General features: G+C 44.0%; 1 protein-coding gene across 1 annotated transcript; it reads right to left on the bottom strand.

Annotated features, from left to right (window-relative positions):
• Nucleotides 1–6,491: 6,491 nt before the first annotated feature.
• zbtb42 (zinc finger and BTB domain containing 42) lies at nucleotides 6,492–10,171 on the bottom strand. Its single transcript, XM_063223981.1, has 3 exons — nucleotides 10,091–10,171; nucleotides 7,552–8,717; nucleotides 6,492–7,398 (listed from the first exon to the last, which is right to left on the bottom strand). Exons 2-3 carry the CDS (start codon nucleotides 8,701–8,703, stop codon nucleotides 6,871–6,873), a joined length of 1,680 nt encoding a protein of 559 aa, XP_063080051.1. The 5' UTR covers nucleotides 8,704–8,717; nucleotides 10,091–10,171; the 3' UTR covers nucleotides 6,492–6,870.
• Between the last annotated feature and the right edge of the window lie 10,680 nt (nucleotides 10,172–20,851).

Below are 20,851 nucleotides of genomic sequence, written 5' to 3' on the forward strand. Positions count from 1 at the left end.
TTGATTCCTATAAAATATAACTTTTTTCATTTTAAAAAGTATTTTTTAAATCTAATGGCACTTCTACAAAGTCTATGAAAAAGTTTATGCATTTAGTAGAATCTATCAGAGATACAGCCGAAGTTTGCACAAGGAATCCATAAATATGCTCTTTTTATGATTACACACAATTTCACAGTCTTAACCTGTAGAAGACAATATTAGATTAATGCCTGGTAACAATTAAATGTGATCGGGGTCACAAAAACGGTATAGTCTGGGTTCGAAGCATGGTCACCACGCTAAGCCCATCCCAATGACTCACTATATTCACAAATTAGACAGAATGTTGTTTAGTATTAGGGCAGAGTCAATTCAGACTCATGGCCCAGCTATGTGTAACCCCCCTATAGTGAAACCAATCTGCCAAGCAAGACAAAAAAACCCACTTTATTTTAGTGTTGCATCTATTAGCACTAACACATACAATGTGCCTGTATAAATAACTTGTAAAGCATGTACTAAACAAAGCAAACATTTGTTAGGCATGTATTCGCAAATGCACAATAAGGGATTTATTACCAATTTAACCTTAGTAAGGACCCATTAGGCCTTGGATTTTGCTTAGTAGTACATGCCTTACAAGTTACTTATGCAGGCAATTAACATTGTATGTATTAGTGCTAATAGATGTAACAGTAAAATAAAGTGTTACCATTTTCAAAAAAATACATTCTGCTACTACGGTTTGGTCTAATTCACAAGGCTAAACCTCACTGCCGCCTGTTCAACAGTTTTCACTCATATTGTCTTAACTTAGATGCAATGATCAACCAGAACTCCATGATTTAAACCAGGAGTGGGAAATCTTTTTTCATTTGAGAGGCCAAATGAAGTCCTCCAAGGGCCGTATTATGAACACAAACCAGGATTTCCCTAACACTTCAGGCCTGTATTGAAGGCGGCGACCTTTACAACAGACCACACCTTCACTAGGTCCCCTGAAAATTTAACTTGTATTGCAAATGTAATTTCTAACATTTCTTTACAAAACATGTCAGATTTCATGTGAAACTGCATAACATTAAAATTATGTCGCGCCAGATAAGACGGCTTCAAGGGCAGTAAATGGCCCGCGAGACACAGGTTCCCGGATTTAGACCATGCATCACATATTCAGCACTTTCATGATTATGTTAACACTGGTGTTGCACTAAAACCCCTCTCCATGACAGAGGAGTTTACAGACCTTCAGAAAACCGCACTAGGTCTCACACCAGATCTTAAACTCACTGATATGTTCCCACTGAATATCAAATTTGGTTTCTGATAGACACCTAGTATGAAAACTTTTTTTGTTTGGCAAGCCAAGCAATGTCGTCTGTCGACAGCGCATCTTGAAATCCAGCTCTGACACCAGGCTGGTCTGAAAAGAGCTGGAGTGAAAGGGCAGATCTGAAGAGCTCTTTTCCAAAATGAGATATATCCATTTTATAGAATGTTGGGAAATTGACATTTTTTTGTATTGGGCATTCCATTGAAATGCATTGCAAAATGCATTTTTATAGAGGTTTTAAAGTATGTTCTCAAAACATTTGAATGGCAAGAATTCACACATAGACGATAGGATGCAAAAAGTCAAAAATGGTGGATATAGCGTTTTGGAAAAGAGCTCTTCAGTCTGTATCATCAACCCAATACCACAGTTAGTGATGGGCTACTTGGATTCATTGGTTACAGAACCCAGTGCCACATATTCCAGAAGACTCTCACTCCGTCTCACTCAACCAGGTGATTGCCTGGTCGAAGGATCACTTGGTTGAAACGGACAGGCAAAACCAGGTCATTTGGGATATGTGGCACTGGGTTATAAAAGTAAGGTAGTGGTGCGCACATCCAAGATGCAGGTACACGACAAAAAGTGAAATACTATGAAAATAAAGGTGAATGTCCGCAGACTGCTCCTGCTTTTCTTTTTCTTTTTTATTTTACTTTACCAAGTTTTCCTTAAAAAAGTGAAAGAAAAATGGGAGCAGTGTGCTAACATTCCACCTTTATTTTCACTGGGTTGTAAAAATGAATCCAGGTAATGAATCCAGGTAATGCCCATCACAGTGCTCTGTAATAGACCTACTGCCCCTTAAATCAAACTACCAGAGACACATCATGTTGAACACACGAACAGTGCGATTTGCCACGCGTGAAAGACACATGGATGCTAATCAACATCATCCTAGATAACATATTTAAATATTGCATTAGTTTGGCAAAAGAAAGAAAAAAAGGGAACCGTTTTAGTCATTTCTACATACTTCACTGACGTGGTGAAATGCATAACAAGTCAAGATAAAGAAACAAATCTCCAAAAGAGCCTCATAATGTGTCTTATTATGACTAATATTAAACTGAACTACATTCCACCATGAATGGACTTGTATACATGTCATTCATTTGAGACAATGACATGGTTATGGCCAGGAGTTTCTCTATATTTAAAGCACAGAAAGGGATGGTATTGAAGCCGGCACCTTTCTCTATTCTGCTCACAAACTACATCTTATGCTTTAGCATAACAACAAAGGCCAAATAATGTCTGAATTCATGGTTAAGCACACAAATAAATAAGAGAACAATACAAAACAAACATTATTCTACAGAGATTCTAATGAAAGTATCTGTGCAACAGAAACAAACAAACCAAAAAAACACAAGTGGGAAAGAATAACAAAAGTGTACAGTACGTGTACTCTTGTGCAGCTGTCTTTTGCCTTCTGACACACAAGATACAGCTGTGTTAATCCTCATACAGTATATCAGTACCATGGTAAATAAAAAGGCAAATAAATAAAACAAATAAAATGAAAAGTGCAATGCGAGTTCAACAGTTCTTTCAGTTAAGAGCTAGAGCAGAACCTACAATCGAATCCCCCGAGGGCAGAGATCAACGGCAAAATGAGCCGCCATTTGAAGTTTGATCTCTTACTTGGTGGAAAAGTGACAGCATTGACCAGTGACAGACTTAGGGCCTCCGCACATCGGTTCCGACATCACTGCGGAGCACTTTCACTTCCGACACAATTCCGACCCCCAAACTCAATTTCACACGAACCTAGCATGGATAGTTAATGGGTGGCTCCGACAAAATAGAACTCTTCTCTAATCGATAGCTGATGTCTGCGGACATCGGCGCCAGTGTGTGGGGTTCAGTGTGCCGTGGTTCTAAACCAGGGCTATTCAATTAGAATTTCATCTGGGCCACATTTCGAAACCAAGAACTGCATTCGGGCCGCACATTTTCAGACATCACGACCACTGAAAAGACACTTAAAATCAGTAGTCCACAAACAAATTTTAAACATGCTCCTCTAACCTAAAACTTAGCCACATTGAATGTGAATGTATAAGACAAGCAGAATATTCACAAGCAAATAATGTGTTGTACTGCAGTAACAAAACTGAAATGTACACTGCTTCAGTTGGGGGCCATGCCTGGGCCGCATGTGGACTGCATCTGGGCCGCATGTGGCCCTCGGGCCTCCAATTGAATAGCCCTGTTCTAAACAATGGAATCGAACTTTTGCGGAGCAGTGCTCTGCACTTTGTCGGAGCCGGTGGGCAGAGGCCCTTAGTGCACTACATCAAGCAATTCAAGGCATACATGACAAAACAGACCTCTGAGGAGGAAAACAGAATCTACGTAGAATCAAAAAACAACTTCCAAGGAGGATGGAGAGGATACTTCAAGGATAAAACAAATCTTGAGGCATCTTTTTCCTCATCTGAGCTTGTGTCTAACACAAAAAAAATAGATATGATAAATAAAGTACACCGTTATATTAAATATACAAACAGTTAGAAATAGCAGCCTACATAGTATCAGTGTCAAAACTACAGTGTCAAAACAAGTGCTTGTCGATTAGACTTGTTACAGAATCCCACTTCAACAACATAAATAGTAACTACATTGTTGATCTCGATATGAAAAAATTACCCCATTTAACAACAGAAAAAGGGACCTTCGGAAAGATACAAGCCCTCTAAAAGTTCAAGAATTGAATGCACAATAACAAACCCTGAACCAAACAAGAAACGCACTAATAATACAATTCTGATCAAGTTTTCTCAGGAGAGATGAAAATATATAGATGGTGGATTTTAACGCTACATGTTTTCATGCCAATCCATACAGTATATGCTATGCACCAATCATGTAGACAACAAATAAGAAAGTCAAATAACCTAGAAACAACATCTAGATTGGTTAGACACCAACAATACAGCTAGCCAACATTTAGGATGGCCATCAGCTTCTGTCATGATCTTGCTTCGCATTCACTCTACTCCACCAAAGGCATGTTGAGACAGAAAGAGTCAGTGATTAAAGAAGTACGAGGCCAGTAATCTGACCTCACAGCACATCAGCAGGATAAGCAAGATGCCATCACGAGTCTCTGTACGGTATCTCATCTCCTTGAGGATCTCCCCCCAGGTCTTCTAGAATTTCAATCAATCATCATTATACTACAGCTCTCATAGAACTACTGTACGTATGTGTTAAAAGTCCTCCAAAGTGATTAGGACGAGAACTCAACATTTTGCCAAAATTCTAATCACATATTACACAGTATGTGATGGCACTCCTCATGACGTCACGTCCAGCACTGGAAAGGTCGGTGTCGTGCTCAAAAGCAAATGCCTGCCAGAAAACGACCGACTTCATAGTCTGCCCCCCTGTAACTCTGGACTAGTTCGGAGGGTTGGCTATACCAAAGTCACTGTACATACACCTGGCACCCTCCACTACCACCCCAGAAATTTTGGTGCGTATTGCCCTTTGCAATCCAGACTTACAAGGGACAGTCACATTCTCTCAACGCCTTGTAACTAAGAGGTTGCAAGAATGTGACTGCCCCCTGTAAGTCAGGATGGCAAGGAGCAATACTCCCCAAAATTTCTGAGGTGACAGTGGAGGGTGCCAGGTGTATGTACAGTGAATTTGATGCAGCTGACCCTCTGTTGTCCTGAGTTACAGGGGGGCAGTCTATGAAGTCAGTCGTTTTCTGGCAGGCGGTCGCTTTTGAGCACGACACCGGCATCCTACAAAACCCATTCAAACACGGCACACACAGACGTGGCTATAGTCTCTAAAACAGACCCTGGCTGGTTGACGCATGGACAGTGGATGTCCTCTTCCTATCCTACGTGTATAAAGCCCTACAATTAAAGACCCCACCAAAACTTGCTTGGACAGTCTAAATGAGATATAGGAAGCATGGTGCATGAAATGTACCCCGACAAAATCCCACTCAAAATGTTCGCAAATTTGATCTGTGAAAGAAGTGACACTGTTTAAGGGCGAAGAATGTGCCAGCTGCTTTTACACTTCCCCAGGACTCCAAGCACTCAGAGCATGGCTAAAGGATGGGTACAGTGATGCTAGAACATGGCTAAAGGATGGGTACAGTGATGCTAGAACATGGCTAAAGGATGGGTACAGTGATGCTAGAACATGGCTAAAGGATGGGTAGCCTACACCGATGCTAGAACAAAACAAAAACAAAAAAACACTGTAATTGAAATCAATGGTGGAAAATATTAATGAGAGCCACATTGTTTATCTGTCCCCTAGATGGTACCTCCAGTGTCTCGCATTGTGCTCTGATAGTTCAGCAAGAAGTATGTGCAAGCGCTCATACACGCTTGTGCCGCACACGGCAAGCATATTCCTGACTTAATATACATCAAATTTGCATACAAATTTGCAAGGAATTCTTAATTACAGTGTAGTGTTTGTTCAAATATATACTGATGCTTTCTCCCAATCTGTACCAGCAAGCGCAGTACATGTATTCCTTTACCGTCTTCATTCGTACAGCATTCAGAAGAAGAACATCTACTAACACACACACACACACACACACACACACACACACACACACACACACACACACACACACACACACACACACACACACACACACACACACACACACACACACACACACACACACACACGGGGCATCCCGAAAAAATATATACACACTTCACCATCATTAAGTAGGTGTGTGTAAAAATGTAGTTATTTTTCAAAGTGGATTTTAAAGTCATACTTTTTGTATTGTCACCACCTGTTCCAAGACATGCTGACAATACAATACAAATCACACACAATACTCTTTCAGTTTTTGTGCATTCACTTTCTGTCGCTGCCATCAATTCAGTGGCTGTTGCGAACCTCAAATCATAGATCTTGGATTTCAGTTTAGAGAACAGGTGATAACAAAACAATCTGTAAATTATTTGACACTTTGGAAAATAAAAGATTTTCAACAAACACCTTTGGAAGGATTTAAAATGTATAGACATTTTTCGATTGTTTGGGATTCCCTGTGTGTGTGTATATTATACATGTGTGTGTAATATACACACACACACACACACACACACACACACACACACACACACACACACACACACACACACACACACACACACACACACACACACACACACACACGTGGTGTGGGTGTGTCAAGTACCTTGTCTATAATTTCATCTATGCATAAAGAATGCCCCCGAGCTTCCTCAAAGTGAAGTGTGGGACATTTTAAATGCACAGGAACAGCAGCACAGACTAACATACCAATACAGTAGCACTAACAGTAGAAAGTGTGTGTGTGTGCGTGCACGCGTGTGTGCGTGTGCATGTGTGTGTGTGTGTGTGTGCGCGTGTGTGTGCGTGCGCACGTGTGTGTGTATACACACAGACATGCATGACTTGTTTGATATAATCAGGCACAAGTATGGTTTCCTTCCTGTTAGCCCAATTCATGTGTGTGCACGTTCATGTTTCATGTGCATATTGTCTTGATTACAATGTTAGGAGGATCTCTAGCTAATGGCGAGAGTTTTGACGAGGCCACAGTGGAACTTGCGGATGTGCCGGTAGAGGTCCCCGGACTGCGTGAAGCGTCGCTCGCACCACTTGCAGGCGTGCGGCTTCTCCCGCGTGTGCACCACGGCGTGGCGGCTCAGGTTGTGCGAGTACTGGAAGCTCTTGCCGCACTGGCCGCACGTGTAGGGCTTCTCGCCGGAGTGCGTGCGCTCGTGCCGCTTCAGCGTATACATGCAGGAGAAGGTCTTCCCGCAGAGCGAGCACGTGGGCACCGAGCCGTCGGGCGAGAGCTTGGAGCGCACGACGCCGTCTTTCTCGCGGAAGTGGGAGCTCAGGTGCAGCTGCAGCACGTGCGGACTGGGGAAGACTTTGCTGCACAGCGGGCACATGCACACCTGGGCCGCCGGAGACAGCAGGACGCCACTGGAGGTGGAGATGTCCGAGGAGGCCAGGTCGTCCTCCTCCTCTTCCTCGCTATCCCCGAGCAGCCTCCTCCTCCTCCCACTACTCCCCCCACCACCACGCTCTCCGACAGTCCCAACCACCAGGCTGACCCCCAGTCCTCGACCACCAACGTCTCCTATCTTGCTATCTGCCCCCCTGGCTCTGGCTTGACCTGTGTGTGTGTGTGAGCCCGTGTGCCCCCCTCCCGTGCTGCCTAGTGCCCCCACCCCCACCAGGAGTCCGTCCTCAGCCCCCTCCCCTTCCATCAGCTCCTCCTCTGGGGATAGCAGGCTGGCGTTGGAGCCGCTGTTGCCCGGGAAGAGGGCAGCGAACCCTGTCACTGTCACCGCCGTGCCCCTGGCGCTATTCCCAAAGCGCTGGCTCTCCGGGCTGCTTGTCGGCTCACTGTCCCCCTGCTCTGACAGCAGGTCTTGTTCGTCTTTAACAAGTGGCTCAGTGCCCTGCTGCTGGCTGTCGAGGGCCAGCTGTCCAGAGAGGAGGGAGGGGTGAAAGCCGTCTCGGCAGGCCAGCAGAGGCTTGAAAGACAAATCCAGAGCGCAGTCCGTGTCATCCGACGACGCGCGATACCTCAGGGAGGGCACGCCCGCCGCACCGCTGACACCGGTGTGTTGTTTTCCAGCTGTTTGGACGCAGCAGGGCTCAGCCTCACCTGACACATAATTGACACCAACAAGGTCCGGGGACCTGGCGCGATGACCGTTCGCCGTCTGCCCTCCTGCCACCACGGCCAACCTCTCGCAATCTGTGACAGCCGGCCGGCCCTCCTCGCTGCTGTTGTCTATGTCACACTCGTCAGCCAGAGGGGCCCTCGGGGCGCCAGGCTGCTGTGGCCGTTGCCTGCGCGAGGACGAGGAGGCCCTCTGTTTGCTGCAGCTGTTGTCTCCGTTGCCACCTCCGCCCGGCATCTCCCCGTCGTCAGAGGAGCTGTCCCTGTCCAGACAGCTCAGCCCCATGCTCACAGTCACTCCCTCGCTCAGCTTATCCCCGTCCGGGGACGACAGCTCCTTGTCTTTCAGCTTGCCTTTGCAAACCTTGACTATGTCGTACATGTGGAGGTAGCTGGCGGCGGCCAGAACATCCTCCACCGGCAGGGCGCTGAACTCCAGCTTTCCCTCATACATAAATTCAAGGAGTAGGCTGAAAGCCGGGGCCGTGACAATGTCACTGTTCAGATGCACAACGTCCCTTTTGTCCAGTTGGTCTCGGTAGAAGAGGTGGAAGTACATGCTACAGGAGGCCAGCACGGCTCTGTGAGCTTTGAAATGCACCTCGCCGACCAGAACAGTGCAGTCACACAGGAAACCTTGGAGACGCTGCTGACTCAGGCACTGCAGCAACTGGCGGCTATGGTCTGGGAACTCCATTCTTCCCTCATAACCTGACAAGCAAAAAAACAGGAAAAACTGGATATTAAATAAACAACGGAAGGCCATTCAGAGTGCAATGAGGATGTGAGCAGCAATGCAGTAGGCTACATGTCATGCAATAACAAAGGCAAAAAAAATGGTCTCAATTAAAAAGTGAAACAATTGTAATTTTACCACTGGATTAGCCAATTTCCTAAACTTCCTGTCATCAAATATATTATACATGACATTTAGGCCGTTCGATGTGGCAAATAATTCGAGACCCCTTTCACCAAATGAAACTTTGAAAAATGGCATCTTCCAAAAATAATAATATAGGAATCAACAAGGATCACAACAAGGATCAAGTTGCTGGAAATTGAAGACAAACCTTTCACTGAGGTGAGTGTTACAGACAGCTAAAAAAAAGTGTAGTAGAGTAGCCTACCAAACTTCAAACATCATAATGCACACGTTCGATCAGTTACCTTCTCCGCGTTGCAACAGTCTCCTATCAGTTCATCGCTACTTTTTGCGCTTCCCATGGAAATGCATACAGGACGAGGAGCGGAATGCCAGCAGACTTTACACACGCTACCCCGGACAAAAGACCTTCGCCGTCCAACTCTTACCGCACGTTAATGTGAGCTCGTTCATTAATCAAGCACATAGGCTCCAGTTTACAATACGCGCAAGACCAAAATGCGGGCTGGCTGTCCCGTCTCCTGCTCTTGCCGGTGGGCAAGGTTACGGGAAATACAGGCGACTGACTGAACTGGTGCCCTGTTTGCTAATTACACCACAAGCTGTGTGGAGTCAGCTGCTCTGACATCACCGCAGTGGAAACGCTACCTCCAGCTGTGCTCCTTTATACCATATGTTAGGCTACTTCAAATCCAGACCCTCTGCGTCGCAACTTATTCCAGAGTTCGCTCGAAGTAATTTTTCTCTATTTGTGCGCGCGGCAAGCGATACAACTTCACGAGTAGCCATCGAGCAGGTTCCTCATCTAATAAGCGATTCCATATCCAACCACACTATTACAAAACATTACGCATAAAGGTTCCACTATGATGTGATGTGAAGGGAAAAGCAGAAACTCATGTTATGCCCTTGGCTAGGCTACGTCCACACAAAGGCACGTGCTTTTACTTTTAGAAACTAAAGCGTTTCTATGGCAGGAGATATTAAGGCTTCCGCGCAGCGTTGGCGTTTGGGTGGAAATCAAATCACAGAAGTAAAGACTGGACAGAAACGACCACAGCGATAGCAACGCCACTCGTAGCCGACGGGCAGCAAAGGAACTCGGCAACTGTCGCTGACCGCGACAAGCAGAGCGCAGGGGGTAGCTTGGTGTCCCAACTTTCGGTCCATTGTTTTGTCAACGTTTGCGCGCAACACTTACATAGAAACACCAAACCAAGGCAGTCCTCTACCGGCTCCCACTTCTCATGATGTGTTGCCAGATGTTGTCGTCTGTCTTGGGGCTTTTTTTAGTCATAGTCGACCCTGGAAGACAGCACTCGGCACTGTAGCAGGTTGTTAGTGGTCCAGTCTCGCGATAACGGCAAGTAAACTCGCTGTCCTACTGCATCAACTCGCAGTGTGGCAGTTGCTGTTTCCAATGCAGGTGTTGTAAAACTGACTTAAGCAAATTGGCATAGGCCTAACAAATAACAGCACTAAAAAAAACTCTGCTATGTAGGCCTACTGCAACAACAATAGGCTTTCAACTACAAATAAAACACTAGTAGGCCTATTTACAATAGGCCTATATTATAGGCTATAGGCCTATATTACAATGAAGTGCTACTATAATTTTCAAAACATCTGATTCTTTCATTAGATGGAGAATAGTACAAAGAAAACATATTGACTGTTAAAACTGAGCAAAATTGTGATTTGGGGAAGATGTTCATGAACATGAAAAACATTGCAAGAGAGTTAAGGCAATGAAAGGCATCAAAGTTAAAGAGAGTCATTTGCTGAACGGATGAGATGGACAGTGCCCTTCCTTTTCCTGGGCATGATTTCAGCAGCTCAATTGGTATGTCATGTTTTCCTTTCTGTAGTGCTTAGGCTACACGCCCGGTGATTGTGATCTGGTTATGATAGAACCAGACTGATAGCAGAGAATGCAACTTGACCTTGTTATATGGCAATTCTTTAAAAATATATTTTTTTTGGCGGGGCATTTTGCCTTTATTTGTGATATAACACGGGGAAGGGTCGGCAAAGGACCCGCGGCGGAATCGAAACCAGGTTGCAGGTGTAGGCTAGCAGTTGAATGCCCTACCATTAGAGCCATGTGGCATTAAGCTATTTGAAGGCCTTAGAAATACTATGCCAGGGCATCGTATCAGGGCTGGCTAGCACCAGAGGCAATTCAAGTGTCAGCTGGGGCCCCAAGCAAAACTTCGAAAAATGAACATTTGAAACTAATTGCCACGACTGCAGTAAAATGTGAGCTGTTATTCACCATCTACTTGGGGGCCCTAGGCGGCTGCCTGCCTTGCCTGGTGACAAGATTCGCCTCTGCCTAGGACACCAAATGTCTTTGGGGCGCCAGTAACACCCAGAGGCCCAACAAAATTGGAACGTATAAGGCAAAACAAATAATTAAACTTTCCATTATTCATGGGCACTCAGTGTATATGTAGGTACTAGATCTGATGTGCTCGATAGGATGTACTTCAGTATGGTATGTTTACAGATGCTAAATTTTCAATGCACAAAAAGGAAAGGGAATGTTGCCTAGGGCAGTGTTTCCCAACTTTTTTTGTCTTGTGTACCCCCAAGCCTTTTTGTTGTGCCATTAGTACCCCCTAAGTCAAGTTTCTCTATCCCAATATAACTTAGCTACATGTATTTGATAAAATTATATGTTTCCAAGTACCCCCTGCAGTTTGCTCGCGTACCCCTAGTGGTACACGTACCCCTGGTTGGGAAACACTGGCCTAGGGCACCAAATTGACTAGAACCGGCCCTGCAGCTTATTTTGCTGATTAAAAGCCAAATATATAGGCCTACTGTGTGTGTGTGTGTGTGTGTGTGTGTGTGTGTGTGTGTGTGTGTGTGTGTGTGTGTGTGTGTGTGTGTGTGTGTGTGTGTGTGTGTGTGTGTGTGTGTGTGTGTGTGTGTGTGTGTATATATGTTATATATGTATGTATGAGTTGGGTGGTTCAACAAGGCTAGAATTGGACAGATTCGTCTTTGCAAAGGGTGTACTATTGAAACCACATAAAAAGCTACTATATATCTTGGACGAAAACTTGCTTCCCTCTGTTCTGACAATGCCTCTGAACTCTGAGGACTGTTTTTATCAGCTGGGCAATGCTCCAAGTCACACTGCTTGGTTAATCACGAAGTAAATGGAGGACCACCAGATCAATACCCCAACATAGCCAGCCCAAACTCTGGGCCTGAGCCCCATTGAAAACCTCTGCACTGTGATTAAGAGGAAGCTGGATGGTCACAAGCCATTAACCCAAGCCCGGCAACTTGAATTCTTGCACCAGGCTTGGAATAAAGTCATCCAAGAGCAATGTGAAAGAATTTTGGAAAGCATACCAAAGTTCATGAAAGCGTGATGTGATTAAAAATTAGGCCTATTCCACCAAATATTGATTTCTGAACTCTTCCTAAGTTAAAACATGAAAATACTCAACTACCCCATAACAACATTGCTATGATATTACCGAGCGCCTCAAGTAACAGATTAAGATATAGCCATTACAATTTTGGTGATAGTAAGATTATAGCATACAGTAGGCTCTGTGCTAAGGGGTTAATGAGGGAGGAATTTGGGGACATGATTGTGTAGACAAAGATAAATGTGTCATATTTAATGAAAGTAACGGGCCCTTCCATTATATGAATTTCATATTCATAATTTGAAATTAATTAGAGCGCAGACTCAGAGCCAGACCTTCTCGACCAACATCAGTGTGCGATGTCACTGATGTGTTTTTTTTTAAACACTCTCCTCAACCTTGTGGACAGCCTTCCCAGATGAGTTGAAGTTGTAATAGCGGCAAAAGGTGGACCAATAGCATATTGAAACCTATGGGTTAGGGATGGGATGGCAGTTAAGTTCATATCATATGTGTGTCAAGGCAGGTGAGTGAATACTGTATGTTTGGTAATATATGTATATCTCAGGCCCAAGTGTTACCAATAGTTGTCTTAGTGATTGTGGACCCAGCTGCTTTGGGATCAATGCCTGGCACCTCCCGTACCATTTTAGGGTAAATTCTCGCAGTTCTCATGATAATTGAATCTCCACAAGGTGAAATCATGTATGGAGCTCCAGACTTAGGTCGATTCCAAGTCAATTTTTATTTCTCAAATTCTCAAACAGTTGCACCACCAGTTGTTTCATTTATTTCCAGCTTCTTGATTGCAACTTTCTATAGCCCGTTGGCTTATTCAGGTATACAAACTTTTATACGTCTTTTATCAGGAGAGTTTGGGGGTCTGATTGGTTGATTCTATGGGCAGGTGTCTTTTACAAACGTGACTATTAGAAACCTGTGTTTTTAATTCATACGACACCTTTACTAGAAGTGCCTAACTGCTCTCTGTGACCTGAACTCTGTGGCAGGGGTAACATGTTTCCCTCAATTAAATAAATAATAATTATTCATTTATTCTATCATATATGATTAATTCATATATAAACATATGATATTAATTTACAAATATTCCTAATTTTCCTCCCCGGAATTTGTTTTTGATAATCTGTCTTTCCATGTTAGTTTACACTTGTTTTTAAAATTACAGCCTGATCATTGCTTTCTTAGTGGGAACATCTTGTAAAATCAGTATTGCATCAAACGTATTGCCCTCACAGTTTATGCCATTATAATATACTTGATTTTTCATATACAATTTTATAAATATTAAGAGTCATTAGAGAAATAAAACGTTTAACATGTACACTTAAATCTTCCGTTGACTCATACAGACACTGGAATCCCAAATTATCGTCTGCCCTTATGTAAATATGTGGATTCCTCAGCTATTTTGAGGACGGCCTGGTTTAGACCTCTAATTGTTAGAGCTGTTCAGCCCCAGAGGAGGATGTGAGAGGGGGCATCGGGCTGCTGCAGCTGCCATGGTGTTGGCCTAGGTCACCTTTGCCCTGGGTTCCAGCTGTCGCCGCCTTTGAAAGGGCCATTTGCGCACGCAGCAGTGGAACTTCTACCCCTTTGGGGGCCCTAGGCAAAATGTAGACATGGGGCCCTTTTGAATTGCTTTTGCTGGTATTTACCGTGGCGGGACTGACTGCTGTGGGCACCCCAGGGGTGTCGTTCAGGGGGGGGAAAGTGTGACTGAGTCACCAGGGCCCCATGTACCGTATATAGTGGGCCCCAGGGCCGTATTACCGACCGGGCGAGTGGGGCTGGCGCCCCGGGGCCCATGGATCCAGGGGAGCCAGGGGGGGCCCAACAACAATCCAGATACCGATGTTGATGCTGATTGCGATAGAGCCCTCTATTCTAGGATCTTCTTTAGTTGTACTTCTTTAGTCTATAAGGGTTAACTGAAATGGGCTGGGGGGAGTGACAGCAGTCAGAGGGCCCTCGGCCACAGGACATAGGAACCAGAGGGCCCCTGGGCCATGTCGTACAGCAACCAGAGGGCCCCTAGGCCACGGAGGACGGCAATCAGAGGGCCCCTGGGCCACGGGGGATGGCAAAGGGCCCCTGAACCATGGGATATGGCAACCAGAGGGCCCCTGGGCCACGGGGGACGGCAATCAGAGGGGGGTGGGGGTGGGTTGGTATGGGCTCGGAGCGGGAGGGGGGGCCTTTGCAATCTCCTTGCCCCGGGGCCCAGACCCACCTTAGTCCGGGACTGGTGGGCCCACACACAGTCCAATCTATGACGATATATGGCTGGGGGGTCCATTGGAGCTGATTGTACATAGGGCCCAAAACTTGCTGCTACACCCCTGGGGTCCTCTATCCATGGGCAAATTTGATGGGGCCCTAGAAAACTGTTTTGTCTGCTTTTTGGTAAAACCGTCTCTGTGTGTGTACACGCATCCCAGCCTCTGGAGGCTCACGTGAAGGCCTGCTCATGCAGCACACTTATCCAGTGGTGGCCAACATTTTTAGTTCACTGTTGACATTCAGTGGTGTAGTCCATTCAAAATTTCAGGGATTTCAGTATACCCACTTACAATTGATGGAGCCATTATTTATAGTTGCACAAATATCTACAGTAGGCCTATACCCACTTCAAAAAATGCTCAAATACTCTTGACACTGAATCTGTAATTGTCGTGCCTGCCTTGCCCTCCTCTCTCTGTGTTCACAATGGCGGCACAGATTCAGCAGCAGATAAAATGTGAAGTGTCTTAGGTGTTTTCCTCTTTTGCAGGGAAATTCCACCTTTTTGAAATGATTCTTTGAATACGGGTAGGCATGGCAACATTAAATACCAGTGTTGTATAAAGTACTGAAATCTCATACTCAAGTAAAAGTATGGGTACCCCTCTAAAATATGACGTTGGTAAAAGTAAAAGTCACTGACTGAAATGTTACTAGAGTAAAAGTCTTAAAGTATCTGAAACTTCTTGTACTTAAGTATGCCAAGTACTGTAAAAAAATAATGTCATCAAGTAATGTAATGAAAAGTAATGTAATGAAAAGTAAACAATGCAAATGCAGTTTGAAAAACATTTTTTGCATCTTTGTAAACTTTCAAAAAATCAAAACACAAAATTTAGACAAGGTTTAGACAGAAAATAAACTACGCGTGATGACCTACGCCCGGGGCCCAGGCATCATGTCCTGACTTTGTTGCAGTAGGTGGGGTCAAAACACTGCGGTTTCTCTTTTTTGTAATGAGTAACTAAACTGAACATTAAAAATGTAGTGGAGTAAAAGTATGCAATTTAGTTTGGAAATGCAGTGAAGTAAAAGGGAAAGTTTTCAAAAAAAAATAATACTTGAGAAAAGTAAAAAGTACTCCAAAATATAGGCTACTTAAGTACAGTAGTGAGGTTAGTCCTTAGTTACTATACAACACTGTTAAATACATGGGCAGCATTAAATACACATGGATACTGTTATTAATGAACAAACAAGGAAATAGCTGACAAATCAATGGCAATGACAAATTATTTCCTTAATTTTTTTGCTGCCATTTTTTTCTATCCTTCACATGATAAAAATAACTGGACTAACACTTAACCCATTGATGCCTAAAGCACCTGCAAAAAACGACTGCTGAATGCCTAAGCCCTTGTTGGGAAAGTTGCCCTAAGCCTATAAATATAAATATCTCAGCCTCTGATGCACATAAAAACATGAAATATTCTGTTAAACCTCAGGACCCTCATATTGCATTAGAATGTGTTCATACCCACATTTTTATAAAAAAGGTAAAATCTCAAGAGCCTGAATGCAGCGTATATGTCGCTCCAGGCACCAAAGGTCAAACAACATATACAGTCATCAGGCTAAAATGGGTTAATGGAACAGTCCACCATCATAATGAATGGCAAATGAAGAGGTGTTCATCTTGTTGCCATCTAGATATGGAAGAGTATTTTAGTGTATAGTAGTGTGTGTGGTGCAGAGACTGAGAAGCAGAACTAGCCTCCAGTGTTGCCAGATTGGGCAGTTACCCGCCCAATTGGGCTACTTGGGATGGTCTGCGGGTAAAAACGGGAAAAAATAGGCTATTTGGCGTTTTTTTTCTGCAGTTTTGGGCCCATAGAAATCAATGCAATTTGTTTGAATTGGGCGGAATTTAGCACATTTTGGCTGGATTTTTTAGAACGTTTTGGGCGGGATTTGATCACACACATCTGGCAACACTGCTAGCCTCTGAGCAGTTTTGGCCTGGGCACGGTGGGGTGCGGGGCTGACTGTGACTGGTGAAGTGCCAATGCAGTGTGTGTGTGTGTGTGTGTGTGTGTGTGTGTGTGTGTGTGTGTGTGTGTGTGTGTGTGTGTGTGTGTGTGGTGGTGGTGGTGTGGGTGGGGTGTTTATGGGTTAGACAAAGCAGTTGTTGTCTGCCCTGGGACTCAGACCCCTCTGTATACTGATGACTGCAAGAGGTTCTCACAGGAGAGAGAGAGAGAGAAAGAGAGAGACAGAGAGAGGGAGAGGGAGAGAGAGAGAGAGAAAAATAGGGTGAGAGAGAGAAAGAAAGAGAGAGAGAGAGCGAGAGAGAGAAAGAAAGAGAGAGACAGAGAGAGAGAGCTTCCTAGAGGTTCTCTAATTCTTTCTCCGCCTCTGTCTTTTCTTTCCTCTCTCTCTCTCTGCTCTCATCAATGGGTATTCCCCCCACTGACCCGCTCTTTACTCAAACAGACAAAAGCATCGCATTCCTCTGCAGCCCTCGAGGCCAGCCAGACCCAGCTCTCTCCATGCCATTCACAAACACACACCACCCCACCCCACCCCACCCCACCCATCTCTCTCTCTCTGTCTGTCTCTCTCTCTCTCTCTCCCTCTCTCTCTCTCTCTCTCTCTCTCTCTCTCTCTCTCTGTCTTTCTCTCTCTCTCTCTCTCTGTCTTTTCCTCTCTCTCTCTCTCTCTCTTCCGCACGGGCGCCACCCCCCACCCCAATTTCCCACAAGCTGGTCATAGACACTGTGTGTGTGTGTGTACCTGCTAAAATTCAGATGTTCCTTGTGGGCCGTAGACTGTTGTTTCTTTTCCCTCTTCCTCCTAGCTGTCTATGTTTTTCAAACTTTTTCTGGCGGCGGATCCTTAATGTCGACATTTAATTCAGAATTAACTCTATTTCATTCTGAATAAAGCTTAAAGGAGCAGTCCATCCTTTTTTGATTTTCACATATTTGCAGTATTTCCAGGCATTATTCATGAATGTGCATATCATTTTCTTCTCGTTTTTTTCAGTAGGCCTACTTAGATTTATTGGATCAGAATTATTAGCATAGCTTAGCATAATCACTGGAAGTGAATGGGGGCAATCCACAGGAGAGGATTAAATACCTGTTTTGAACTCTGGTGAATTGTACATTCATTTTAAAGTACTTTATAAGTATTTTGATGATGTTTTGTTTGCCCCCATAGACTTGCGTTGCTACGCTCAATTTGGCTATACTGTTAAACTAGGCAATGGAAACACATAGACGAAAAAGATATGCACATTCATGAATGATGCTGGGAAATACTGCAAATATGTGAAAATCAAAAAAGGGTGGACTGTTCCTTTGATTTCGCTTTGAAAACGTCATGTAAACACTTCTTAATTCGGAATGAAATGACAGATCAAAGTAAACTAGACAGAACTATCCTATTTAATTCTGAATTATTAATTCTGAATTAAAAACCTCATGTAAATGTAGCCAGTGTGTCAGTGGTCAATGTTATGGGGGTTGGAATGATCTGCAGGTTAGCCTGTCTATATGTTAGCCTGATAAACCAGACTAAATGTGAGATTGGATGTTTAATTTAGTCTGGCTCCCATGAATGATACATCAGAAGATTGTTGATGAGAACAACCCGTTGTCTTTCAAACCATCTGTGCCTATAGGCCAACGCTCTGACCAATCAACGCAACTGACAGTTACTACCATGAAAGAATGTGGATCCACGTTGTATAGCCTGTCGGTAAAATGGCGAAAAAGTCCTTCTAATTGATTTGGTATCAAAACTGATTCCAAAGCTGAGTTAAACGAGAGCTGTTCAATCCTTATTGTGTCCCCAGCGTCGCAAGCTTCGTCTTCACTCCCTCAAAACCCTGCACGCTTTGATTCATAACAAATCTCTGTGTTGTGATTGGTTTGCCAGATTCAGGGCAATGTGGCAGACCACTTCTACGGTTCGAGGCTAGACCACTCGCAGGCAAAACATTTTGGCGTCCAGCGGGTGGCGCTACTTTACTAGGCTATCTATATGTCGCTTTGGGCCCCAGAATCGGTTGAACCACTGCCCCATACCACACTTTGACAACAACTGGACATCAATAATATTAGTGAGAAAATTAAAGAATCAGAAAAATTAGAGATATTTAAAGAAGACATCAGCACTATTAGTTAGAAAAATCGGAGAATTAGAGAAAATTCAGAAATCAGGGATAAATGTCAAGTACACCACAGGGACACTAAACGACCATTTCACAAAGGATGTGATGTCATTACATTCAGACAAAAGCTTTATCGTTATTGTATGATACTGTATAGTTAAGCACTAAAGTAAATCAATCCATTCCAGCTATAACTCAAATTCCATGGTAAAATACTGAATTATTATGTTGTATTATATAATTATATTATATTATTATATTGTTATATTCTGTATAATGAATTACAACTGTACCCTGTACACAATTGCTTTTCTACAACAACAACAAAAAGATTGAAACTGTGAGATCAAGAGGCCCAAGGCAATCACCGTCACCAGTGATGCTGAAAATGACCATGCTGAAATTGACCATTTAGCTTTCAGTGTGCTTTTGGTGTTTCTCCCTGTATTTGGATAAGAAAGTGAAGAACAGGACAGGAAATGAGTGGGATAGCAATATGGAAAAGGATTTGGATAAAACCAAAGTAAATAGATTTATATTCAAAGAGACTCAAACCATATATATATATATTTTTTTTAATTAGTATGCAATCCAAATGCATAAAATAAGTTATATGGTGTTAGGATTGCACTTAGAGTAGGCATTAAATAAACATTTAACATCCCATCCACATGGGGGCGCCAGCTGATCTCTGGGTCTCTCTGGCCTGCTAAAAAGACAAGACAAATGTTCCAACATGGCAGCATATTAGACGATAAAGCTTTTTTTGAATCTTGAATCTTTTGAATCAGTAACCGGCATAGCTCATTTATTAGGGCTCTGGTAGTACTCTGCCTGTGCCACCTTTCACAAGGAGGGAGATCCAACAGCTGGGATGCTAGGATGCTGGGATCCCACTGCTGCTCCTCCTCATCCTATGTAGTTTTCAAAGTGAGACGTCCACACACTTAAAGTCCTGTTTGTTGTGGTATGAAATAATAAAATACAACAAAAAGGACGTTAAATGTGCAGACTTCTCACTTTGAAAACTACAGTTGGCCTTCGCCCTGCACTTTTTCCTGGGATGTGCACAATCCTCTCCTTCAACCTCCACATCCTATGGCCTCCTCCACATCCCCTGGTCTAGTGCAAAGATTCACAAACTTTACCATGCGTGACAAGGCCCCCCATATACATGTATCAGGAGATTCCAGCCAAGGCCCCCCTTACATGAGTCGTGCGGCGTGCCACTCTATTATGTCCTGCAAATCCCCTTTCACAACAGTAGTCTATATTTTGTGTATCTGTGCACCACTGGGATTTATAAAATAACAATAATACTAGGCCTAATGTTCAGAGATGGAATAGATATATATATGTATAATGCAGCTTTTAAGTATTGCGAGTTTTGTGAAACTTATTTTGGTGTACATTAATTATTCAATTATTAATGTTGTTTTGCTATATTTTTTCCTTTCAACTTGCCCCCCATAGCACCCCCTTGTGGCCCCCCAGGGGTCTCTGGCCCCACTTAGGCCCCTGCCTGTAATCTAATATAGGCCTATTAAAACAGAACACAACATTTGTAGTGAAAGTGTGATGTACTCATTTCATTAAAAAGTGGACACAGACAGGACATCCTCACACACTTTACATAACAGGAATCTTAACAAGTCCAGCCAGTAGCCTAGAAGTGGGTGCACAATATTGTGTGTACAATCAGAACAGCGGTGTACAAAAGGCCGTTGTTGTGCTGGCCTGGCATTCACAACCCTTTTCTCCCGATCAGGTCATTTTCTCCCCGACACGCCTGCTCACTTTGTTAGCGTTTACGAGTGCCCAACAACACCTCCTCTCTGAACCATGGGAGGGATGCCCAGCTGGGCAGAGCAGAGGGTTCGAGGTGTGTGCAGGCACGCCGCCAGGGGGGACAAGGGGGTCAGTTTTCCCGGCCCCAGAGAATGGAGGGGCCCAGAATTGAGTACCCATTACATTGTTGGTATTGAGGTGGTTTTGTCCTGGGCCCTGCTGTGTGTGTGTGTGTGTGTGTGTGTGTGTGTGTGTGTGTGTGTGTGTGTGTGTGTGTGTGTGTGTGTGTGTGTGTGTGTGTGTGTGTGTGTGTGTGTGTGTGTGTGTGTGTGTGTGTGTGTGGTGGGTTACTCGCTGACCGGGC

This window comes from Engraulis encrasicolus, chromosome 19 (assembly GCF_034702125.1).
Source record: "Engraulis encrasicolus isolate BLACKSEA-1 chromosome 19, IST_EnEncr_1.0, whole genome shotgun sequence".
Classification (NCBI taxonomy): domain Eukaryota; kingdom Metazoa; phylum Chordata; class Actinopteri; order Clupeiformes; family Engraulidae; genus Engraulis; species Engraulis encrasicolus.